Source organism: Leopardus geoffroyi, chromosome B1 (genome assembly GCF_018350155.1).
Source record: "Leopardus geoffroyi isolate Oge1 chromosome B1, O.geoffroyi_Oge1_pat1.0, whole genome shotgun sequence".
In the NCBI taxonomy this organism is placed as follows: Eukaryota; Metazoa; Chordata; class Mammalia; order Carnivora; family Felidae; genus Leopardus; species Leopardus geoffroyi.
In genome coordinates this window covers 104606962-104632976 of record NC_059327.1, presented here as the reverse complement: position 1 = coordinate 104632976, position 26015 = coordinate 104606962, and the positions used below count along the sequence as shown (strand labels likewise).

The 26015-nt window shown below is 35.0% G+C and overlaps 1 protein-coding gene and 1 non-coding gene across 3 annotated transcripts in view; both read left to right on the top strand.

Moving 5' to 3' along the window:
• The window catches only part of USP53 (ubiquitin specific peptidase 53), a 64711-nt gene that overhangs the window by 21146 nt on the left and 17550 nt on the right, over positions 1-26015 (top strand). The window contains exons 3-11 of one of the 2 annotated variants that reach the window (XM_045468735.1): positions 5379-5471; positions 9253-9387; positions 10971-11084; positions 11242-11324; positions 14160-14265; positions 15271-15417; positions 16197-16346; positions 24157-24319; positions 25399-25551. In XM_045468735.1, coding sequence (XP_045324691.1) covers positions 5379-5471; positions 9253-9387; positions 10971-11084; positions 11242-11324; positions 14160-14265; positions 15271-15417; positions 16197-16346; positions 24157-24319; positions 25399-25551 — 1144 coding nt within the window. The remainder of the gene's footprint in view (positions 1-5378; positions 5472-9252; positions 9388-10970; positions 11085-11241; positions 11325-14159; positions 14266-15270; positions 15418-16196; positions 16347-24156; positions 24320-25398; positions 25552-26015) is intronic. The other variant, XM_045468746.1, reaches the window with a different exon arrangement.
• On the top strand, positions 1321-1385 carry LOC123596618. The gene has a single exon (XR_006711775.1). It is a non-coding gene; the product is annotated as a U7 small nuclear RNA (small nuclear RNA).

Below are 26015 nucleotides of genomic sequence, written 5' to 3'. Positions count from 1 at the left end.
AAGTGCTGATGTAGAAGCTGCAGCAAGTTACCCAGAAGATCTAGCTAAGATAACTCATGAAGGTGGCTACGCTAAGCAACAGAACATCCTTCTATAGAAAGAAGATGCCACCTAGAACTTTCGTAGCTAGAAAAGAGAAGTCAAAGCCCAGCTTCAAAGGACAGGATATCTTGTTATGGGCTAATGTAGGTGGTGTCTTTAAATTGAAGCCAGTACTTATTTACCATTTCAGAAATTCTAGGGCCCTTAAAAATTATGTTAAATCTACTCTGCCCATTTCTTCTAAATGGAACAACAAAGATGACAGCACATTGTTTACAACATGGTTTATCAAATCATCCTGCTAATGAGACTTACTATTCAGAAAAAAAGATTCCTCTCAAAATATTACTGTTCATTGACAATGCACTTGGTTACCCAAGAGCTCTGATGGAGATGTACAGTGAGATTAGTGTTGTTTTCATGCCTGTTAACACAACATCCATTCTGCAAGGAGTAATTTTCACTTTCAAGTCTTGCTATTTAAGAAATACATTTCAGAGGCACCTGGGTGGCTCAATCCTTTGAGCATCTGACTTTTGATTTTGGCTCAGGTCATGATCTCAGGGTGGTGAGATTGAGTCCTGCATCAGGCTCGTGCTGGGGATGGAGCTTGCTGAAGATTCTTTCTCTCGCTCTCTCTCTGTCCCTCCCCCTGCTTGGGCACTCCATCAAAAAAACAAACAAACAAAAAAAACATTTCATAAGGCTACAGCTTTCATAAGGCTATAGGCATAGGCATTGATTCCTCTGATGGATCTGGGCAAGGTAAATTAAAAATACTCTTGAAGACTAATGAATCTAGATGTTACTAAAAACATTCATGATTCATGGAAAGAGGTCAAAATATCAACATTAATAGGTTGGAAGAAGTACATGGATGACTTTGAGGGGTTTACAACTTTAGTAGAGGAGGTAACTGCAGATGTGGAAAAAGTAAGAGAACCAGAATTAGAAGTGGAGCTTGAAGATGTGAATTGCTGCAATCTCATAAAACTTCAGTGGATGAGAACATCTTACAGATGAGCAAAGAAAGTGGTTTCTTAAGATGGAATCTACTCTTGGAAGATGCTGTGAAGATTGTTGAAATGTCAACAAAGGATTTGGAATATTACATAAGCTTAGTTGATAAAGCAGCAGCAGAGTTTGAGAAGATTGAGTCCAATTTTGAAAGTTCTACTGTGGGTAAAATTCTGTCAAGCAGTATTGCATGCTACATAAAAATAGTTGGTGAAAGGAAGGCAATGTGGCAAGGTTTATGGTCTTATTTTAAGAAATTTTGAGTGTTACAGCTCTTTTAGAATTTGTCTAGCAGGGTTTCCAGTCCTTACTGGAAGACAACCCCACCCCACCACTGCCAAAAAAAAAAAGAATTGTACAACCACCCCAGCTTTATACAACCACTACCCTGATCAGTGAGCAGCCATCAACATTGAGGCAGGACCCTCCACCAATAGAATAATTACAACTTTCTGAAAGCTCAGATGATGGTTATCATTTTTGGCAATAAAATATTTTTAAATTAAGGTATGTACATCGTTTTTTAGTCCTAATGCTATTGCACATGTAATAGATGACACTATAGGGTAAACATAGCTTTTATATACACTGGGAAACTAAAAAGTTTATTTGACTGGTTTATTGCAGTGTTAGCTTTATTGTGGTGGTCTAGAACTGAACCTGCAATATCTCAGAGGTATGCCTGTACAGGTCTTTCACCTCCTTTGTTAAATTTATTCCTAGGTGTTTTATTTTTGTTGATGCAATTGTAAATGGTATTGTTTTCTTAATTTCTCTTTCTGATAGCTCATTATTAGTATATAGAAACAACTAATTTTTACATGTTAATTTTGTGACTTTACTAAATTCATTCTAAGAGTTTTTTGGTGGAGTCTTTAGGGTTTTCTATGTATAGTATCACGTCATTTGCAAATAGTGACAGTTTCACTTCCTTTCAGCCTGGATGCCTTTTATTTCTTTTCTTACCTAATTGTAGTGGCTAGGACTTCTTGAATAACAATGACCAGAGTGGGTATTTTTGTCTTGTCCCTGATCTTAAAAGAAAAGCTGTCAGTTTTTCACTGTTGGGTATGTTATTCTATGTCATATATGGTCATTGTTATGTTGAGGTATGTTTCTTTTATATTTAACTTTGTTGAGAGTTTTTATCATAAATGATGTTGAATTTTTGTCAGATGCTGTTTCTGTATATATTAAGATCAAAAGATTTTTGTTTTGTTAATGTAGCATAATGTTGATTAATTTACAGATATTGAACCACCCTTGGATCCCTGGAATAAATCTCACTTGATAATGGTGTATGATCCTTTCGTGTACTGTTGAATTTGGTTTGCTAGTATTTTGTTGAGGATTTTTGCATTTGTATTCATCAGAACTGTAGGCCTGTTATTTTCTTTCTTTGTGTGCTGTATCTTTGTCTGGTTTTGATATCAGGGTAATGTTGGCTCTGTAGAGTGAGTTTGGAAGTGTTTCTTCTTTAATTTTTGACAAAGATAATTACCAACTCTTTAAATGATTAGTAGAATTCACTTGTTAAACTAATTCTGGGGTTTGAGGTTTATTGTTTTTTTTTTTTTTTTTTTTTTTCTTTTCAAAGAACCAGCTTTTAGTTTCACTGGTCTTTTCTAAAAAAATTTTTTTTTAGTCTGTCATTTATTTCTACTCTGATCTTTATTATATTTCCTTCTACTAAGTTTGGGTTTCGTTCTTTTTCTAGAGTCTTTACATGTAAAGTTTATTTATTTGGACTTTTGTTTCTTTAGGTAGGCCTGTATTGCTGTGAATGTCTTTAGAACTACTTTTGCTGCATACCCTAGATTTGGGAACGTTGTGTTTCCATTTTCATTTGTCTTAGGGGTTCCCCCGACTCCACATTTCTAAGCAATCCCCCCCCCCTTTTTTAACTTTTTAAAAATGTTATTTATTTTTGAGAGAGACAGAGCACAAATAGGGCAGGTGCAGAGAGAGAGGGAGACACAGAATCTGAAGCAGGCTCCAGGCTCTGAGCTGTCAGCACAGGGCCTGACGCGGGGCTCTAACTCACAAACCACGAGATCATGACCTGAGCTGAAATCAAGAGTGGGCCACTTAACTGACTGAGCCACCCAGGTGCCCCATTCCCCTTGTTTTTTTATTCAAGTGTGATTAACTTGCATATTAGTTTCAGGGGTACAATATAAGAATTCAACAATTCAGTACATTTCTCAGTGCTCAAGATAAATATACTCTTAATCCCCTTTATCTATTTCACCCATCCTTGACCCTTTGACCTTGTAGCAACCATCAGTTTGTTCTCTGTATTTAAGAGTCTATTTTTTATTTTGGCTCTTTTTTTCCTTGTTTGTTTTGTTTCTTAAACTCCATATATGAGTGGAATCATATGGTATTTGTTGTTCTCTCCCTGACTTATTTCACTTAGCATTATTGCCCTTTAAGTCCATCCATGTTGTTGCAGATGGCAATATATTACTTAAATTTTTTCTTTGATTTCTCCCTGGACCCATTGGTTGCTTGTAGTCAACATTTTAAAATGAAGTAGGATAAGGATTAGCTACAATTAGAATAATTTTTGCTGTTTTGTTAAAATAAGAGTTAAACTATTACACTGAATAATGTATAGAGAAGTCACACAAAATATTTTTTCTATAGTTTAGATCTAGTGTAATTTAAACATTTTGCTAATCTGGAAAACATTCCAGTTACATTTAAAAGAATCACATCACTAGCCTTATAAGCAGATTATGGAAGGTATTCTCTTTTGGCTGAATATTTTAGAATTTTATCTGATGATGTAACTACAATTAAGTAGCTATGACATATGGTATGGTTTTAAATTCTCTGAAAACAAAGTTATAATCTTTAATAGCTCACATTTATTGTGTTCTTACTGTGTGTTGGTACTTAACCTGAACACTGTATGTTCTCTCTTATCTAATTCCTCCAACAATCCTAAGAGGTAAATACTGCTTTTATCTTCATTTAACTGATGAGAAAATTGAGTTTCAGAAAATATTTTATTCAAGTCAGCCCAAGAGCTGGTAAGCAGTAAATCCAAAATTAATACCCAGGTAGCCTGCCTTCACATGTTATATTATTAAGCAAAGTGCTGTGACACATCCCGAGGTTGTGCTGTCATGGTCTTCATCTTGGCGGATGAATGAATGAATTCCAACACCATGTATTTTATGGTATGATTTGATATGTATGATATGCAAGAAAATTATTAAACATTTTCATGTGCTTTGTAAAACACCTAATTGTTTATTATAGATAAATGGATTCTATTAGTTTTCTTTAAGAAAAAGCAACTGTCAAAGGGAAATTCTCAAATGACCTTTAGTTATTGAGTAATTGAAAATATAGGAACTCATTAAAATCATTTGTTTTTATTAATCTTTGTTTCTAGTTGGGAGAAATAAGTGCTCGTTAATGGGTTTTCTAAGTTCTATTATTTGAGAAAATGAAAGTTAAAGGGAAACTTGGAGATCTTATCTGTTTCTTGTAATAGTAATTATAGCAACAAATAGCAGCTGGCATTTGTGCCAGTTATGTACTGGGCACTCCTCTAAATACTTTATGTATTATTACATATTATTTAATCCTTACAAGAACAGCAATGAAGCAGGCAAAATTATCCTCACTGTACATTTTTCAGATTTTTTTAGAATGATTTTAAGTACTGGATTGATTTATTGAAACAGTTACAGTGGTTTTTATTTGTTCTTGTCTTTTAGTAACAACTAACAAATGCATAATTGCAGCAAATATATTCATATTACTCCTTAATTGATGCTTTTTACTGTGCTGTCTCCGTTACCACACAGCTGGCCCTTTTTTCATTCAGTATACAGTGACCAGAGGCCTCCTCATTTTTTTTCTTGCTGTTACATACTGACCCTTATTTGATACACCCTACCTTTCAACTCCAATTTTTTTCCTTGCTAAAGTTCAGTTTGTTCCAAGTATTATAATCACTTCCTTTTTCATGTCACTGCCAAGCTCTCCATTCAGTGTCGCATGTTTCCTGTTCATAGAAAATCCTTAACTGAGGAATTAGTTTTTTCTTATTCTGTATCTGTCAGTTTTTGCATGTGAATCAACAGGAATGTCTTCTAAACCCATCTTATATATATTCACTACATGTATGTAGCAGTTTAATAGTTGCTGTTAGTTTTAGGGATTGTATATGTCTGTGCACAAGAGATTAAAAGAAGTTATTAGCCTTCTACAATTAAAAAAATATTGAAATCTGTCTTTTATCTTAGTAAGAAAAAATTTATTATATTTCTTTCTTCACTGTTTTTTTTACAATTTTTTAGGTTTTATGGCAATTGGATATATTCCGAAGAAGCTTACGGGTTCTAACTGGACATGTTTGTCAGGGAGATGCCTGTATATTTTGTGCATTGAAGGTAACCTTTTAAAATTTAATTGTTTTGATAGCTTGTTTGGTTTAGTTGACAGATTTGGTTAGTTTATTTGAAATTAAAGTTCATTGTCAAGATGACTTAGAGCTTTGAAGGTGAATTCTTAAAATATGATTTATTCAGCTTTATGGTCCCCCCCTTTTATGGAAGAACAGTGAAAATTAATATTCTAAATAGTATAAAATATTAGGAATGTTATATTTTTCACTATTTTGAAACAATTCTTTATTCATTTTATAAAACGTTTGAGCTACTACTGAATTTTGTGCACCTCTAGTTACTGAGGATACAGCAATGAACAATCTGATAAAGTGTCAGACCTCATGGAGCTTATATATTCTTGTAGGACAGGGGAAAATAAGTAAGCAAAATATAAAGTATGTTAGGTGGTAATAATTAAAAAAGGAGGGGAAGTAAATCAGGGAAAGGGAATAGAGAGTGTTAAGTAGCCAGGAAAGCCTCACTGAGAAAGTTTAAACTATAACCTGGAACAGGTGACGGAATGGAATATTCCAGGGAAGTAGGGAAACAGTAACTGGAAAGGTCCTAAGGTGAGTATGTGTGACACATTCAAGGTAATCTGGGTGGCGGAAGCTTTCTGAGCAAGGGGGAGAATGATAGGAGGGGAGCTCAGAAGTAAGGTGAATTTTTGTGGCTTTAAAACATATCTTCAGATTCTTCTGCACTCTTCCTATCAAAAGGTGGAGTCTAATTCTTTGAATATGGGCTGGCCTTAAGGATTCATCCCCATCAAATAGAATGTAGCAGAAATGATGCTGCAGACATTTGAGATTAGATTAGATTAGAAAAGCTGGTAAAGTTTCTATCTGGCTCTGTCTGTTGGGGTGTCATTCTTGGGAGTGAGCCCCCATACTGCGAGAAGGCCAAGCTGGCCACAGCTATATCAGAAGTCCCAAGCTGATTGGTAGTGCCAACAGCCACCATCAACTGCTCTATGTAATGAGCAACCTTCAGATGATTCTGGGTTCAGCATTCAAACTGTCCTAGATAACTCCCAGTGGAGCAGAATCGAGCTATTCTCACCCAAATTGATGATTTGTGATCAAAATAAATGTTATTTGTAGTATCTACATTTTGTGGTGGTTTGCTACGGAGCAATAAATAACTGGAACAGGAGTCCATATTGTGTACATCCTTCTAGACCTTTGTGAGAACTTTGGCTTTCCTCTTGAGCGATTTAGGAAGTCTCAGGATTGTTTTGAGTGGAAGAGTGATATAATCTGTTTTAATTATATGTAATATTTCAACTGGATCTGTTTGGCTACTTGGATGAGAATAGATGGAAGAGAGACAAAGACAGAAACAGGGAATCATGTATACAGTAGCATTTCATTTATGTCATTGAGATTTTTACCTAAAAATTACTAAGATTATTATTAAGATTTTATTAACGTGTTTCAGAGATAAACATTTCATTCTTTTACATTCTTGAATATTTTTACACACACATACATACAAGAAAATAAAAAGCGATTTTCATGCTTTATTTTGATTTATATTCCTGAATATAAATCACCAAAGAAGGCAATTTTACACTCTCTTTTTTAGAACATGGCAAAATAGGGTTATTGTTAGGGGATGAAGAATTACCTTAGATCAAATTACAATACTGCATTTTATTTACACCACAGTAAATTTTGGATATTTTGTCCAGTTGTAAAAACTAGTATAGTTAAAATGTCTAGCCTAAATCTTTCATAGCCTTACATAATCACTTACCTGCCTCCAAAACTTACTCCCTGTCTCATATACTGCACTTTAGCCAAACTGGCTACCTCCTTCCAATTTCTCAGAGCTGGCTTCCATCTGAGTGTTTTCATGGTTACTCCTTTTGTCTAGAATGCTTTTCTTCTAGATGTTTTTGTAGCTTACACTCTTCTTTTTAAATCTTTTTTTAAATGTTTTCATTTATTTTTGAGAGAGAGCATGAATGGGGGAGGGACAGAGAGAGGGACAGAGGATCCAGAGCAGGCTCCACGCTGACAGCAGCGAGCCTGTGTGGGGCTCGAACTCATGAACCGTGAGATCACGACCCGAGCTGAAGTCAGATGCTCAACTGACTGAGCCACCCAGACGTCCCCTGTGTTATTTCTTTTATGCCAGTCCTCAAATGAGGACATCAGTGAGGCCCTCCCTGACTACCCTAGGTAATAATTAACCTCCCTTTTCTCAGCATCCCTATTTCTATTATAATACTTTATTTTTCTCTCTTCTATTTTATGTCTTTATTTTTCTCTATTTTGTCTATCACATTCCAACATATAATTAGTTACTTGCCTTCCCCTTACTGCAACCAGAATGTGTACTCCACGAAGGCAGTGTTTTTGTCTGTTTTCTAGTGAAGATGCCTCACATATACTAGGCAGTCAAAAAACAAGATGACAAATAAATGACACTCTTGTGTATAGGATTAATATCTTAAACATTACCTTGAAAAGTTTATTACCGGGGCGCCTGGGTGGCGCAGTCGGTTAAGCGTCCGACTTCAGCCAGGTCACGATCTCGCGGTCCGGGAGTTCGAGCCCCGCGTCAGGCTCTGGGCTGATGGCTCAGAGCCTGGAGCCTGTTTCCGATTCTGTGTCTCCCTCTCTCTCTGCCCCTCCCCCGTTCATGCTCTGTCTCTCTCTGTCCCAAAAATAAATAAACGTTGAAAAAAAAATTAAAAAAAAAAAAAAAAAAGATAAGTTTATTACCTACATAAGAAATGATATCTAAAATATTTTTTGCTTTTTCATATTTGTAATTATACCTAAAAATTATAGTTCTAGATATCTAATATCATTTGGCATCTTTATTTTTCAATTTCTTATTTATTTATAAATTAGATTTTTCTTAACAGTAGTGGAACAGGTTTTTGAAATATCTTCCTAGCCTATCAGATGTTGATCTGGAAAAAAAAATAGATTTTGAGGTGACATACCCCTTGAGCTAATTATTTAAGAACTTATTATGACCAATTCTTATTTGGTGGGGTTGTCACTGAAAACCTTTTCCCCCCCACTTTCTCTCATCTAAAGTGATTGTCATAAAATTGGAACTTATTAAATAGTTTTTCTTCCTTAAATTCAGTAAGGAAAATGGAAAACCAGATTAATACCTAAATCATGTTTTTGTGAGTGTTTCCACCGTTTTTTAGGCTTAGGTTAGAAATAATGCTCCAAGTGAGGAAAACTGATAATTTGAAAATTAAAACATTTTTCAAAAAATTAAAAGTCATCATCTTTTGTCTGACTTCATACAAATTGTACAGTGTCAGTTTTTAAAGACAATTTTAATTAGTGGGAAGTTGTCATCCCATTGAACTTATGTAATTTTTGTTTCTTTTTAAACCAGCATTTGTCATTTTCTGAGGTTTATTTATTTTTGGTTAACATAATTTTAATTCCTATAGCATACTTTTAGATTTATAGCAACTTAGAACTTTTCCTTGAACAACTTGGATCAGAATTAGCTGGGGAACAGTTTAAAAATTGCCCTGACTTCTGACTTCAGCATACTCAATCAGAATCTCTGAGGATGGGAACTGAGAACTCATTTAGTTCTGTGCACACTGACACTTAATTTAGAGACTGGGGCAACCATTTCTATACATTGTTGATAGAAATAAATTTTGTATGGAATTTTAGAGCAAAAGACTGTATCCATTTCTAGGTATAGTGTGAGTTTCACTCTGTTATAGTGAAATTACTGAAGTGTTTCTTTAGTTGTTGGCTTTAAGCTTACTGATGTACTTGTTGATCCCCAGACAATATTTGCACAGTTTCAACATAGTCGAGAAAAAGCACTTCCTTCGGATAATATAAGACACGCTCTAGCAGAAAGCTTCAAAGATGAGCAGCGATTTCAGCTGGGCCTTATGGATGATGCTGCAGAGTGCTTTGTAAGTATTTTTGATAATCCCTAAATCAGGATACTAGCTTGTTTTCCTTAAGTGATGTGAATTTTGAGAGGAATGAAACATAAATTTATAACAATAGAAAGGAATCCATACTGCTCAGTGCATCCTTGTCTTACCCACCCTTCAAAACTCTGTGAGTTTCATGACTTTTGGTTTTGATTTGATATTTATACGTTATTATCATTTTTTTAATGAGTATCTTTACTATTTTCTCAGACAGGTGGAAAGCTCTTTGACTAATGCACTGCTTAACACACTTTCCATGTTGATTAAAGTGTGTCCGAAACAGCATACACAGTCCTAAAATATACTTTTCATAATTCTCATGTTCATAATAGATCCATTACTTAAAATATAAATATATTTTGTACAATACCAAATTTTATAGTTTATTTTCACTTAAGTGAAATGTCCTAGTACGTGGTTTGATAATTCATAGAATATCTAGAAATTTAGGCTTAAATAATTGAATGGTTTTAAATTTCCTGGGGCAGAGGAGGCAGATGTTTAGCTAATTAAAAGAATCCACTGGAGGTGTCTGGATGGCCCAGTTGGTTAAACATCCGACTTCAGCTCAGGTCATGATCTCGCGATTTGTAGGTTCCAGCCCCAAGTCAGACTCTGCTGACAGCTCAGAGCCAGGAGCCTGCTTCAGATTCTTTGTCTCCCTTTCTCTCTGCCCCTCCCCTGCTCGTGCTTTGTCTCCCTCTGTCTCTCAATATTAACATTAAATAAAAATAAAGAATCCATTCGATAGGCTTTTGCTAAAAAGGATTGTTAAAGAAATAAATATTCCTTATTGATCTGTATTACAAATTTGAAATTTAATATGAAATTTGTTTGCAGAGCAGATTTCTTGCGTTAGGATGTTAGTGTAGGTATTGCAAGCCTTTGTCATTGCTATTTGAATGTGAGTTATACAGACTATTAAAATATCCCAAGTAGGATTTTTAAAAGATCGACTGTTTTTTTCAATGTGAGAATGCTGCAAATATGGGTAACTTATGTTTTCTATTAAATTCTACATGTCAGCCACCATGAATTGATTTTTTAAAGGGTATTAAAGATATTTATTAAATTAATGTTTCTTTTATTTAATTTTTTAAAAAAGCTAATACTACAAAAGGTGAATAACTGAACGGTATTTGAAGGGTTGATTAAAGAGGAAAGCTGAAAAGCTGACAATATATATGGTGCTGTTAAATTTAACACTTTGGAAAATCCTAAAAAGATTTTTTTTTTTTTTTTTTAATTTTTTTTTTCAACGTCTATTTATTTTTGGGACAGAGAGAGACAGAGCATGAACGGGGGAGGGGCAGAGAGAGAGGGAGACACAGAATCGGAAACAGGTTCCAGGCTCTGAGCCATCAGCCCAGAGCCCGACGCGGGGCTCGAACTCACGGACGGCGAGATCATGACCTGGCTGAAGTCGGACGCTTAACCGACTGCGCCACCCAGGCGCCCCTCCTAAAAAGATTTTTAAATTTATAAAGTTAAAAATAGTTGTATTATGAAGTATCTTCTGTAAGATTCACAAGTCATTTGTCTTTTAATTTTTAAATTAGGAAAATATATTGGAGAGGATTCATTTTCATATAGTGCCAAGCAGAGATGCAGACATGTGTACCTCTAAATCTTGTATCACTCACCAGAAGTTTGCCATGACTCTGTATGAACAGGTGAGATGGCTCAACCACTTTATTAGATATTGCATTTGTTATATTTATTTACATTCATTTGTACTTTGGTATAATATATAACATATATAAATATATGTAATATGTGTATTACATTTATGTTTTATGATTGATAAATTAAACATGTTTTTACCTGTAGTGTGTGTGTCGTAGCTGTGGAGCATCATCAGATCCTCTACCTTTTACAGAATTTGTGCGGTACATTTCTACAACAGCCCTATGGTAAGAACCTTACCAGAGACGTTAATAATACATTTAAGCACATTGAGCATTTATTTTATAAAACCATAACATATGTGAATATCTACTCTCTGTCTTAAACTTAAAAAATATGCTGCCATCAGAAGTACTAAGTGACGTCTGTCTCAGTTGGATGTTTCTGTTTTAGCCTAAAATGTATACTTAATGAAATGTACCAAATATTAGTGAAAATTTGTATCTATTTATATTTATACCAAGTTTTTGGAATTGTGAAGCAGAGTTTAAAATGACAAGCTCAATGGTAAATGGAGCTGCACATTATTTCTTCATTTTTGCTAAGGTGCTATCTTTGTAGTGACCCATCAGCTCCATATCCCATCATGGTGATGGAAACTAGGGTAAGCAGAAAAGGGGGGTGGGGGGATGGTGACATTAATTCTTCATTAGATTTATTGAGTTTAAGGCCTCAACATTAACCTGAAATAAAAATTTGCCTATGCTTGGCTGTCCCCTCCCTCCCTGTGCATGAAACATTACTAATTAGGGATCCATATGATCCCTAGACTTTACCTAAGAATTGTTTGAACATTTTCTAACAGGTATTTGAAAATATAAATATTTGATATATGGTAAACATTGAATAAATGTTTACAGGTATTTTAATACAAAAAAATAAAGCATGGATCAATAATTATTAATCAGAATAAATCAGTTCAACAGTTAGTTACTAAATGCTATTGGGGCGCCTGGGTGGCTCAGTCGGTTGAGCATACAACTTTGGCTCAGATCATGATCTCCCAGTTCGTGAGTTCGAGCCCTGTGTCGGGCTCTGTGCTGACAGCTCAGAGCCTGAAGCCTGCTTCAGATTCTGTGTCTCCCTCCCTCTCTGCCCCTCCCCTACTCACACTCTGTCTCTCTCTCAAAAATAAATAAACATTAAAAAATTTTTTTAAGGGGCACCTGGGTGGCTCAGTTGGTTAAGCATCCAACTTCGGCTCAGGTCATGATCTCACAGTCTGTGAGTTCGAGCCCCGCATCAGGCTCTGTGCTGACAGCTTGGAGCCTGGAGCCTATTTCAAATTCTGTGGCTCCCTCTCTCTCTGACCCTCCCCTGTTCATGCTCTCTCTCTGTCTCAAAAATAAATAAACGTTAAAAAAAAATTTTTTTTTTAAATGCTATCAATATTTTAATCATTGTACAAAGTGAATATCAGGTGCTTATCTGTTTCATTATAATATTAAACTACCTGGCTTTTTTTGATATAACACAATATTACTTAAAGACTATTGAATAATATCAATTTGGTTATTTGAGTGTGTTTAGTATCTTTCTTAGTATATAGAGTTGGGGATATTGGTTTAAGGAAACATTCCCTAAACTTCAGTCAATTATAGGTTCATTTTTTTCACTTTGTATGAAAAGTAGGATGGTGTCTGAACAAGGATAGGCCACAAATTAAAAACTATAAAACTTTAAGTCTATTTTGAAACTCTTATATAATGACAATGCTCTGAGGCAGTATCTTATGTAACAGAGTTAGAGCTCCATCAGTCTCTCTGTGGTCTACACCACAAATTGCAAGAAACCAGACTTTAAATGGTAATTATGGTTGACCCTTCGGTAACACAGGTTTGAACTGCACAAGTCCACTTAGATGGAGATTTTTCAATAAATGTACGTGCAGTACTGTAAATGTATTACATCTTCCTTATGATTTTCTTAATAACATTTACTTTTTTCTAGCCTTTTTGTAAGAATACAGTATATACTACATATAACATAAAATATGTGTTAATCAACTGTTACTGGTAAGGTTTCCGGCCAACAGTAGGCTATTAGTAGTTAAGTTGGGGGCAGGTCAGAAGTTAGTATGCGGATTTTGGACTGCATGAAGGTTAGCGCCCCTTAACTCCATGTTATTTAAGGTTTAACTGTAGTCACTTTCTTTTCATTGGTAATAAGTATTGAATACCAGTTACTGAATTCCAGGCTTAACAAAAATTGTCATTTTAAATGTTAACAAAAACACTATTTTAAATGTACAATTTGAATGAGCTTGTCAGATTTAGTGCATTTTAATACATTTATGAAGTGCTTTAGAAGAATGGGTGCTCTTAGTTGTTACTGAATATTGTACATTATTTAAATCATGAAACTGTAAAGTATATCCAACTCTAGGACAGTTCACATTACTAAGCAGAACCAGAACATCTAGAATGGAAACTAGTAAGGATATTTGAGGTTACATTACATTTCTTTTTGGAAATATTTAAATGGTTGTTTAAAGATACTTAATATTTTGGTATATAAAAATTAGATTCTAAGAGAGACTACACAAAAAGTGGCATAGATATCCTGCCTAGGTTCTAATGAAATGGTCAGCACTCATAAGGCACAAACCTGACCTAACTAGTTTTGGTTTGGACTTCTGCATTAATCAGCAAAAGGCCCTTCTATTAGCTGAAAATGATAACTTCGTTTCTGAGAATTTGAGGCCAGAGAGGGAGCCTTTCCCACAATTTGTTGTTCTTGTTAGGTCAAAGTTTAAACTCAAGTCCCTACTTGTTAAACAATAATGTAAAAGAAACATTTGACTTAAAACTTGGAGCATCTTATTATCTTGTTCATGTAGTTCCAGACCATGGTAATAAATGTTTTTCATCATGCACCTGCCAAATTCCATAATTTTTCACTTTATGGAAATTTACTTTATGGTTAATTTTTCAGACAAAACCTGTCTTAAACAGAAAAAATGATCATACCCATATTGAGAACTTAATTTCTTTTCATGCATAGTTTGTTAGATCTTTTTAAAGTTCATAGGACACATTTGGGACTGCTTCTTTCTTTTGTAGCAATGAAGTGGAAAGAATGATGGAAAGGCATGAACGTTTTAAACCTGAAATGTTTGCAGAGTTGCTACAAGCAGCAAATACAACTGATGACTATAGGAAATGTCCTGTAAGTATAATTTGGAGAAAACTAGTATGCTTATATGTTTGCAAACTTGAAAATAAACATTCAGAAATTACCATGTAAATAGTAATTCTACATGGAATTAATTTTAAGAGTTAATTTTTCAGGGGCACCTAGGTGGCTCAGTTGGTTAAGCGCCTGACTCTTGATTTTGGCTCAGGTCATTATCTCATTGTTGTGGGATCAAGCCGCACATTGGGCTCTGTGCTGATGGAGTGGAGCCTGATGGGGACTCTCTCTCCCTTCACTCTTTGCCCCTCTCCACCCCTCTCCCCAAAATAAATAAATAAACGTTTTTTAAAATGTTATTTTTTCAGTGTTATTTTAGGCAACTCTTTATACCAAGTGAGCTATTTATTTAAGCACTATTAAAAACTCTTTGTGAAGGATTTAGTGTATGCTGATTAATTTTTTTAAGTTCTGACATCTGTCATTTGACTAAAGAGAAAGTTAGTTTTTTTTTTTCTCTGTGCCTGGGTGGCTCAGTCAGTTAAGTGTCCGACTTCGGCTCAGGTCATGATCTCGCAGTTGGTGGGTTTGAGCCCCGCGTCAGACTCTGTGCTGACAACTCAGAGCCTGGAGCCTGCTTCGGATTCTGTGCCTCGCTCTCTCTGCCCCTCCCACTGTTCATGCTCTGTCTCTGTCTCTCTCTCTCAAAGATAAATATTAAAAAAAAAAAAATTAAACATTACAAGTGGCATCATTCTTTTTTCTAATGTAATATTAGTTCAAGTGTTTTAGGGCTCATTTTTTTAGATTGATTTCTTGTTTTAAAATTACAAAGATACCAAAGTACTTTGATTTAAAATAAGCTTCCTGTTTAATCAATAATTAAGACAAATAGTTTGATAAAAGTCCATTTTAGTATGCTGAAAAAATAGATTTCTGATGTATGTAAATATTGTTAATGTATAGTACAAACTGTCAGGCATCACCTATGGTATATATGTTTCAGTAATTTCAAAATTTGCCTTTTGTGTTTTTCTTTAGAGTAACTGTGGCCAAAAAATAAAAATTCGCCGTGTTTTAATGAATTGCCCAGAAATTGTTACAATTGGTTTAGTCTGGGATTCTGAGCATTCTGACTTGACTGAAGATGTTGTTCGGAATCTAGCAACACATCTTTATCTTCCTGGGGTATCTCAACTGTTTTCATTCACTTCCTTTTTGTTTTTAAATTCTTTTAAAACATACTCATATAATATACTTTGTTTTTCAGAATTAAATTATCTTTCTAAAGGAAAGATGTAGTGCTGATAAAGTTCATCAAATCAGGCTAAGTGGAATGCCTTTCTTGCGTAGACTAGGAACGGCTTTTAGTTATAAACAATCTTGTGTTCTAATTTGATATCACTCTAGAATGGTGATATTGATGATAAATATGTGTGTGTGTAGGGTAATGACCAATATAAATATTAACCTAGAAAGGTTTAAGATACAAAATTCATCTATAGCACTGATCTCTTAATATGCATATTAACATCTTAATATATTTTGAATTGGTTTATATCACCATTAATCTTTTAGATAATTATCTTTTATAAATATGTTAATGTTTGTTCAAATATGTGATTCAGTAAAAAATTATTAGGAATTGTGTAATTTATCCCATTTCCAGTTTATGTATATAAAGTGTCAGTTCTGTGTTATTGGAGACAATGTGTTACTGAACTCAATTGTAGTGATTTTATTGGACTAATAATATTAATAGTTATAGTTAATAGTAATTAATAGTTAATAGTAATTCTGTTCAGTACAATGTCAGTGTACCTTCTGTACTAATATAATAGTGGATTGGGGAAGCTTATATAAGAAGTATTTTTCATAGATAGTCTAATATATGACTCACCAAATTATTATTCCTCATTTTTAAAAAGATACAGTATTAAATTACATGTTATTATTTTTTTAAACAGCTTTTTTATAGGGTTACTGATGAAAATGCCAAAAATAGTGAACTTCACCTTGTTGGTATGATCTGCTACACCAGCCGACATTATTGTGCCTTTGCTTTTCATACCAAGAGTTCCAAGTGGGTATTTTTTGATGATGCAACCGTGAAAGAGGTAAGTGATATTTTCACTAACTGGGATAATTGTTGTGATTTTTACTTTTTAGGAATAAATGAAGATAATGATATATACAATGTATATCACATAATATAATTATGTGAAGTAATGATTGTATGTAAACACTTATTACAAAATTATTATTATATGAAATAATAAATGACCTTTATAATAGCATTGTTAAGTTCATACTTTTGTTAATTTTTGAAACCTGGTTTATTTTAAAGCCACCTTTTAAACCAGTCTATTTCCAGAATAGTAAAAACGTGACTAATAAATGTTAGAATGCAAATACACAACTGTCAGTGATCCATATGTATTCCCTTTTGTCTGATGCATAGTTGCTCTGTGTATTTCTTTGTGAATGATTCACAATCACTTTGTATAATTAGTGATGAAAATTTGCTTGTTTTTTTAATTATTAGGACTCCCTTTTCAAACTTCGTGGTATTCAGAATTAGATATGCCTACTATTATCTTTGGTGAATTATTTATTCAAACATTATAATATCTAGCAAACTAGTGAATAATAGTTTATAATAAGTATGTATCAGAATCACCCTTGGAGCTTTTGAAAAAATGTACATGCCTGGATTCTTAAATTCTTGATTCAGTAGTATAGAGGCAAGTATCTTAATTTTTTACAAGTTCTACAGGAGATTCAGATTTTGCCACATTTGAAAACTTGATCTTGTCCATACTGTTTCTAGGCTTATGGGCTTTGAGAATCCTATTATTATGCAGTAAATGGACTTAAAAATGTAAGTTATTTCATTGTTATAGTGAATGGTGTACGGTTCCATTTGCTTTCATTTTAATATATATCAAAGGGCCATTTATCAGCATTATGAATTACTAAGTTAATAGAAGCTCATATATTTAGTATGTAGTGACTTTCTGTCTCTTTCTATGAACAATGAACTGCTATGGAAATTGCCCCTCTAGGGGCACCTGGGTGGCTCAGTTGGTTAAGCATCTGACTTGGGTTCAGGTCATGCTCTCACAGTTTGCGGTTCAAGCCCCCACGTTGGGCTCTGCACTGAGAACTCAGAACCTGGAGCCCGCTTCAGATTTTGTGTCTCCTTCTCTCTCTCTGTCTCTGTCTCTGTCTCTCTCTCTCTCTCTCTCTCTCTCTCTCTCTCTGTCCCTCCCCTACTTGTGCATGTGCTCACTCGCGCTCTCTCTCTCAAAAATAAATAAATAAGCTGGAAAAAAAGTGGAAATAGACCCTCCAATATTAAAAATTAGAAAACCAAATAGATGAGACAACTTTTTAAGACATTAAGTAGTAGGCAGTTGAACAGAAAAAAGCAAAACAAACAAGACGAGCCCTACAATTATTCCTGCTTACTGCCTATAGATTGTTTTTAGGTTGCAATTCAGGGAGGGGGACTCAAACAAAGCCTAGTAGTATCACTGAGTTGAGGAAACCAAAATTGGAATTCAGAGAGGCAAAGATGGCTAAAATTGCTGGACAGATTACCAGAAAAAAACACTGCACAGAGGGAAAGTGCTAGAGACTGTTAAAGGGGTCCCCTTTAATCTTTACCTGAATAGTGATCTGACATGTGTGGGGCAGATCTGCACAAGATTGGGGTGGGGGAGAATTACTGGAAAACAGAAAGTCAGACAATTTTAAAAATTCATACATGGCTAGGACCAGTTTGCATCTACACCAGTAAGAGTAAAAAGATATTGTAATACGGGGAGCATCAAGTAGAATCCTTAGAATAGTACCACCTGAATTATACCTAGACTGAATACTGCTCTGCACCTGACATAAAAAGCTTAAAATGAAGCCTTCAAAGGACAAAGATGATTCCACATAAGTTAACAAATGCCAGAATGAAGTCCCAGCACTTTTTAAAGGAACACAACAAAATTCACCCAAAAATATAAATTTCAGTTAAATTTCAATATGCTATTTCAAGATAGCATTCAATAAAAAGTTACCAACTATGCAGAGAAGAAGAAAAATGCGACCCATACCCTGAAGGAATATTAATAAAAACAGACCTGTTCCACCACTCCCGTTTCTTCCGATCACATGGTAAGGGGTGAGAAAGCAAGGTAGGGAAATGGAGCACACCTTCTCTTCTGTCAGGAACTTCATCAGCTTCACTCTTCCTACCCTCAAAAAAGAGGGTTCTGAATAATAACCAGGTGATCTCCAAGGTCAGAAAGACTCAAAGTGACAGAGATGGAAATAATCAGACAAGAGTGTGATAATTGCTGTGTCAGTATAGAGACATTGATTAGATACAGTCGATAAACATGGACCATAAAAATAAGCAATAAATTGGATTTCATCAAAACCTTTACTCTTCAGTAAGATACTGTTAGAATAAAAAGGCAAGACAGACTGGGACAAAATATTTGTCAAGCATATATTTAATAAAGATTATATCCAGAATATATAAAGTCTCTTAAAACTCAATAATTAAAAGATAAATCAATAGATTTATAAGATAGATTTAAAAGATAAACTCAATAATTAAAAGATAATAGGGGAAGATGGTGGAGTAGGAGGACCCTAAGCTCACCTTGTCCCATGGATATAACTAGATAATACTCACATCAGTATAAATAACCAGAAAACTACCCAAAGACTGGCAGAACAAACTCCACAACCAAAGATAGAGAGGAGGCCACATTGAATAGGGGAGGAAGGGCAGAGACATGGAGGTGAGGAGAAGGGAGAGAAACAAACTATCCCCATAACATTTGGCTTTGAAAACGAAAAGGCCAAATTTCACGAGTTCTTACAACCAGTAGGACTTAATACTAGCAAACTGAATCCAACAATATGTTAAAAATCATCCACGTGATCAAGTGGGATTTATTCCTGGGTTGCCAGGGTGGTTTAATAATCTCAAATCAATCAACCTGATACACCACATTAATAAAAGAAAGGATAAGAACCTCCATGATCATTTCAATAGACGCAGAAAAAGCATTCGACAAAGTACAATATACATTCATGATAAAAGCCCTCAACAAAGTAGATTTAGAGGGAACAAACCTCAACATAATAAAGGCCATAAATGAAAAACCCACAACTAACATCATACTCAATGGGAAAAAAACAGAGGTTTTCCTCTATGGTCAGCAGCAAGATAGGGATGTCCACTCTCACCATTACTATTTAACATAGTACTGGAAATCCTAGCCACAGTAATAAGACACCAAGAAGAAAACGTCCAAATCAGCAATGAAGAAGTAGAACTTTCACTATTTGCAGATGACGTGATACTCTACATAGAAAACCCAAAGACTCCACCAAAAAATTGCCAGACACACAAATTCAGTAAAGTTGCAGGATACAAAATCAATGTACAGAAATTTGTTGCATTTCTATACACCAATAATGAAGCAACAGAAAGAGAAATCAGGGAATCAATCCTATTTACAATTGTACCAAAAACCATGAGATACCTATGAATAAACCTGACCAAAGAGGCGAAAGACCTGAAATTGAAGATGACACAAAGAAATGGAAAAACATCCTACGCTCATGGATTGGAAGAACAAATACTGTTAAATGTCTAGACTGCCCAAAGCAGTCTAAACATTTAATGCAATCCCTATCAAAAAACCGACAGCATTTTTCACAGAGCTAGGACAAACAATCCTAAAATTTATGTGGAACCACAAAAGACCCTGAATAGCCAATGCAACGTTGAAAAAGAAGCAAAGCTGAAGGCATCGTAATTCTGGAGTTCAAATTATATTACCAAGCTGCAGTGGTCAAAACAATGTGGTACTGGCACAAAAGTAGACAAGTAGGTCAATGGAGCAGAACAGAAAACTCCAAAAGGAGTCCACAACTATGTGAGCAATTAATCTTCAACAAAGCAATAAAGAATATGCAATGGGAAATAGTGTCTTCAACAAATGGTATTTGGAAATTGGAACAACAACATGCAGAAGAATCAAACTGGACTACTTTTTTATACTATACACAAAATGGATTAAATGTGAGGCTTGAAAACAAAAATCACACAGGAGAACACCTGAAACTAATATTACACTGTATGTTAGTTAGCTAACTGGAATTTAAACACTTAAAAAAATTAATTACATAAACTAAAGCACACACACATACACAAAATATGCTCACAGTACACATGTGACTTGCCTAGCCTTTTACTTGTGATACTAATTCAGAAACAGAAGGACAGAAAAACAAAAAATAAGCACTCTCAGACAAAGCTTTGATGTGTAAAATTTAGCTTGAAGACTTCAGCATCCCTTTTCTTCACTTTTTCCCCAACCACGATGTGTGCCTGTTCCTGAGAGCTCTTCTCCCCTATGACTCCAAAACTCTTGAGGCTTTGCTCCAGAAAGAATTTAACGGGTTTACTTGCAGGATTGGTTTTGTTTGTTTTTTGTTTTGTTTTTTGGCTCTATCAAAATATTTTTAGCAGCAAGGTCAAATAAAAGGAAAATTTGTGGTCTGGGGAGCCCTACAGAGAGCTCCTGAGGGTCACACAGTATTGTAGTTACTCACCTTATTTACCTTTAAAGAAAATCATGAGAAAAGTAAATCTGGCCAAGGTGTCTTAATGTCAGCAGAGGAAGTGTATAGTACTGTACAAGGACTTAGGAGGAGGACTGAAGGGCTCATTTAGCTGTGAGTGACTCTGCAACCCACAGTGACTCCTGGGTCTTTGAGTGTATCCATTGCGTAGTGCCCTGATGGCTCATGGGAATGCATTAGGGGCAATCTGGAAGGCTGGAGTGATAAGGTGAGAAGAGGGCTCACAGTATCTTTCTTGCCCCACAGTTAGGAGAATCCTCTCATGGGCCTTCCTTCTCCCCTGTGACATGATGTGCATTCCGTTTTACCTCATCAGCTCCTGAATGTTTCTAATACATCAGGACCTGAGTAGCCAGAGAATGTAGTGGAAGGCAAAGAGGTACTGACTGTAGAAAGAGAACAGGTGTGGAAAGATGAGAAGGGTGAGAGACCTGAGAGCCTTCCAGGTCTGAGTTTGTAAAACAGTGTCTTCTTGGAGTTTGGGATGAACGAGAATTTGGGGTCCCAGCCATAGGTATGAAGAAGGAAAGAGAGCAAAATGAAAAAAGGAATTGCAAGATTTTTGTGTGCATGAATTATTGGCTATAATTGCTTTTTGGGATAACCAAAATAAAGGTTTAATTTACTTTCCTATTTAAAAAATCCTGGAACTAAAAAAAAATCCATGGACTTGGTTCTAGAAGAGCCTGAGAGTGGAGAGTCATAGGAAGTTGTGTCCTCGCCCTTAAAAAAAAAAAAGTGGTATTCAGTAAATTATTAGGTACAAAGAAAATAGACCTTCAGTTCACAATGAGATTTGATTACTTACCTGTTAGAATAGCAAAAATTGAAAAGACTGACCATACCAAGAGTTGGTGATGATGTGATCTCTCACAGAAGAATGATGGAAATTAAATGAACACTTTAGAAAACAGCTTATCAGTTTCTTATAAACTTAAACATGTAGTTACCATACAAACTAGTAATTCCACTCCTTTGAAAACATGTCCACACAAAACTTGTACTTTAATGTTTATAGTAGTTTTGTTCATAATAACCAAAACTGGAAACAACTCACATGTCCATCCATAGGTGAGTGGATAAGCAAATTGTGGTATAAGCATTCAATGGAATATAATGCTCAACAGTAAAAAGTAATGAACTATTTATTGATAGATGCAACAATGTGAAATCTGAAAAGCTGTATGTTAGAGAATGAGACATAAACAACTATGAGTCTTCTTATGTAAAATTCATGAAAAGGAAAAACAGAGTGACAGAAAGTAAATCATTGGTTGCCAGTCACTGCAAAGAGGGTACAGGGAAGTTTTCTTTCTAGGGGGGGAGATACATGATTGTATGTATACATTTGTCAGAATTCATTGGCTTGTATACTGTAACTGGGTAGTTTTGTTTCATGTAAAGTATACTCAATAAAGCCAATGAAAAATTTTTGGTATTACTTTGCTCAAATTAGTTAGTCCTTTGATATAGCAGTTTATTAACCAGTTCCACCTTGAGTCCATGTGTAGCAACGTTTTGACACTCTTAGGTTCCATCCACATAGTTTAACTGGTAAAAATTTGAAGGAAGAATTGGGTATATAGTTACCTGTGAGTTTTATGTTTGTTTGGTTTTCAAACAAGTTCCTAGTTCCTCAAGTATCTCAGAATCGAGGGTAAGGATGGTAAACAGCTAAATATGCGTAGTTTGAAAAAGCTCCTCAGGAGTTTTTTTTTTTTAAAGATCCCTTCCTTCTCTACAAAAGCCAGTATTCTAGAATGCTTTTCTTTTTATTCGGTTGGTTTTATTTTTAAATGAAATTTATAGAGGTGTAATTTATAAACATTAAAATGCACCCATTTTAAGTGTATAGTTGGGGCTGGGACAAGTGTGTACATACTTAATGTAACCTACACAGTCATTATATAGAGCACTTACATCACCCAGAAAATTCTGTTATGTCCCTTTACTGTCAATACCCTGGGCCCGAGAAGAACACTGATCTCACTATCGATTAGTTTTGCTCATTCTACAGTTTTGTAAGAATGGTGTCTTACAGTCTCTGTGTTTGGCTTTCTTTACCAAGCATAATGTCTTTTAAGATTCATTTGTGTTAAAAAAAAAAAAAAAAGATTCATTCATGTTCTGTCTGTGCTTCATTTTTATTGTTGTGTTCCATTGTATGGGTATATAACACTTCATCTACTTACCTGCTGAAGTATGAATAGTTTTTGTGTGAACATAATTTTTTACCCCATTGCTCTTAGCTAATGCTCAGAAGTGGAATTTCTGGTTGGGATAAGTGTGTGTTAAACTTTACAAGGAACTGGCAAATTGATCGTCAAAGTGATTGTACCAGTTTACCTTCCCATTAAGCAGTGTGTAAGCGTTCCAGTTGCTCTGCATTCTCAGTAGCATTTTACGTTGTTAATATTTAATGTTAGCCCTTTTAATGAATGTCTAATGTTAGCTCAGTGTGGTTTTAATTTGCATTTCCCTTATGATTAATAATGTTTTGAGTACATTTTTGTGTGCTTGTTGGCCATTCTTATATTTTTTTGGTGAAGGGTCTTCAGATGTTTTGCCTATTTTAAATGGGAGTATCTAACTAATTAAGGAATTGTAGAGATTCTTTGTGCTGCACACCAGTCCTTTATTAGATGTATGTGGCTTGGTTATTTATTTGTTTTTTTCATTTTCTTAATGGTATCTTTCAAAGAGCAGAAGTTGTTAATTTATTTTGATACGAAGCCCATTTTACCACTTTTCTTCTGTGGTGTGTTTGATGTCCTAAGAAATCTTTAACTTCTCCAATGTTGTTAAGATTTTCTCTTTATTTTCTTCTCTAAGTTTTATGGTTTTTGTATGACTCATTCTGATTTAATTTTTGTGCTGTGCATGTGTAGTGGTATCAAAGTTCATTTTTCATATGACCATCCTTTGTTCTAGCACCACTGTTGAATAGACTCTTGTATTTCTCCATTAAATTGCCTTTAAATCTTTGTCAAAAGTCAATCAACCATGTATGTCGAAAAGCTTTTTAAAATTTGATAGCCTAAATCTTGATATAGCAGGTGTACAATTTTACCCATCAATTTTTTAATGATAATGTTTAAAAAATTTTTATTTAGACTAGTTTAAAATAGAAGTGATCAGATAACACAATGAACAACTGAATTCTTAAAAATTTTTTAATACACAAATTAATTCAGTCTCTGCTATTTATGTAACACATTGATTAAAAGATTTTGTTTTGATTTTCTTCATTGTGGTTTTTTTTTGAAGGTTGGAACTAGATGGAAGGATGTGGTCTCCAAGTGTATCCGATGCCACTTCCAGCCACTGCTTTTGTTTTACGCAAACCCAGATGGCACAGCAGTTTCTACTGAAGATGCACTTAGGCAGGTCATCAACTGGTCACATTATAAATCTGTTGCAGAAAATATGGGTAATTTTCAAAAGTTCTTTTCAGTGTTTTTTTTTTTTTAATAGTATCACAATCACACTAAGAATATTAATATACTGGGGCGCCTGGGTGGCGCAGTCGGTTAAGCGTCCGACTTCAGCCAGGTCACGATCTCGCGGTCCGTGAGTTCGAGCCCCGCGTCGGGCTCTGGGCTGATGGCTGGGAGCCTGGAGCCTGTTTCCGATTCTGTGTCTCCCTCTCTCTCTGACCCTCCCCCGTTCATGCTCTGTCTCTCTCTGTCCCAAAAATAAATAAGCGTTGAAAAAAAAAAAAATTAAAAAAAAAAAAAAGAATATTAATATACTGAAGATAAAATGAATTTTGAGGATAATTTCAAAATTTAGTTTCAGTAAAACAGAGTTCAGGAAAATTTTATTAGGCCTGGGTGGCCTAGTCGGTTAAATGTCTGACTCTTGATTTCAGCTCAGGTTGTGATCTCATGGTAGTGAGATCAAGCCCTGAGTTGGGCTCATGCTGAGCATGCTGAGCTTGGAGCCTGCTTAGGATTCTTGCAGTCCCTCTCTCTGCCCCTCCCCAGCGCACATATATTCTCTCAAATAATAATAATAATAAGGATGCCTGGGTGGCTCAGTTGATTCAGTGTCTGACTCTTGATTTCGGCTCAGGTCATGATCTCATCATTTGTGGGTTCAAGCCCCAAGTTGGGCTCCGTGCTATCAACACAGAGCCTACTTGGGATTCTCTTTCTCTCCCTCTCTCTCGCTGCCCTTACACTCTCCCCTCTCAAAAATAAATAAAATTAAAAAAAAAAAAAGTCTGGCAAATGTTCTCTTTAAAAATGTATATATATCAGTGTCAATCCTTTGAGTTTGTGATTGTCTACAGTATTAAAAATGATTCGGGGAAAAAAAAAGAAAATGATTCAGGGGTGCGTGGTTCAGTCAGGGGAGCATGCACCTCTTGATCTCAGGGTTGTGAGTTCGAGCCCCACATTGGGTATAGAGATTACTTAAAAATAAAATCTATAAAAAAAGTTTCAAACTTCACTTCTTATGGTGGGGAGGAGGATGGGAATAATACATTTTTGTTTGTCTTTTAAGGATGTGAAAAGCCCATAATTTATAAGTCAGATAATTCAAAAGAGAATGGATTTGGTGATCAGGCAAAACAGAAAGAAATTCAGAAATTTCCAACAGATAATATTTCATCATTTAATCGGAACCACATTCAAACAAGTGGTGGTAGAGGGCCAGGTATGTGTTTAACTTATCATTTTTATATTGTCCCTGAGTAATTATGCTTCCCCCTTTCTCGTTTACTGAATCTGTAATTCCTGGTAAGTACCATACAGAAGGAGGGTGTTTAACTATTCTTGGCCATGAAGAGAAAATAACTAGATAACAACATTTTGTCTTTTAACTTAATGCATTTCTCTCAGACTTGTGGTTTTATCTGAACAATTGACTACTATTTGGGTTTCTCCATATATTGACGGCTGTAATAGGCTGGAGGCAATCTGGACTGTTACCAAAGAAAGTCATAATATGGCTTTTCCTTCTAGGAGTTAAATATTAACTTGGAGAGGAAAAACCTGAGTTAATAATTTGGTTCATAGGCTAAAATTAAATTTACCATTAGTGAATATAGCAGTAGTTCAGAGTTATGATAGTTGTACTTTATATTTAACTTAATTTTTATTCAACTCTCTGTTGTTACA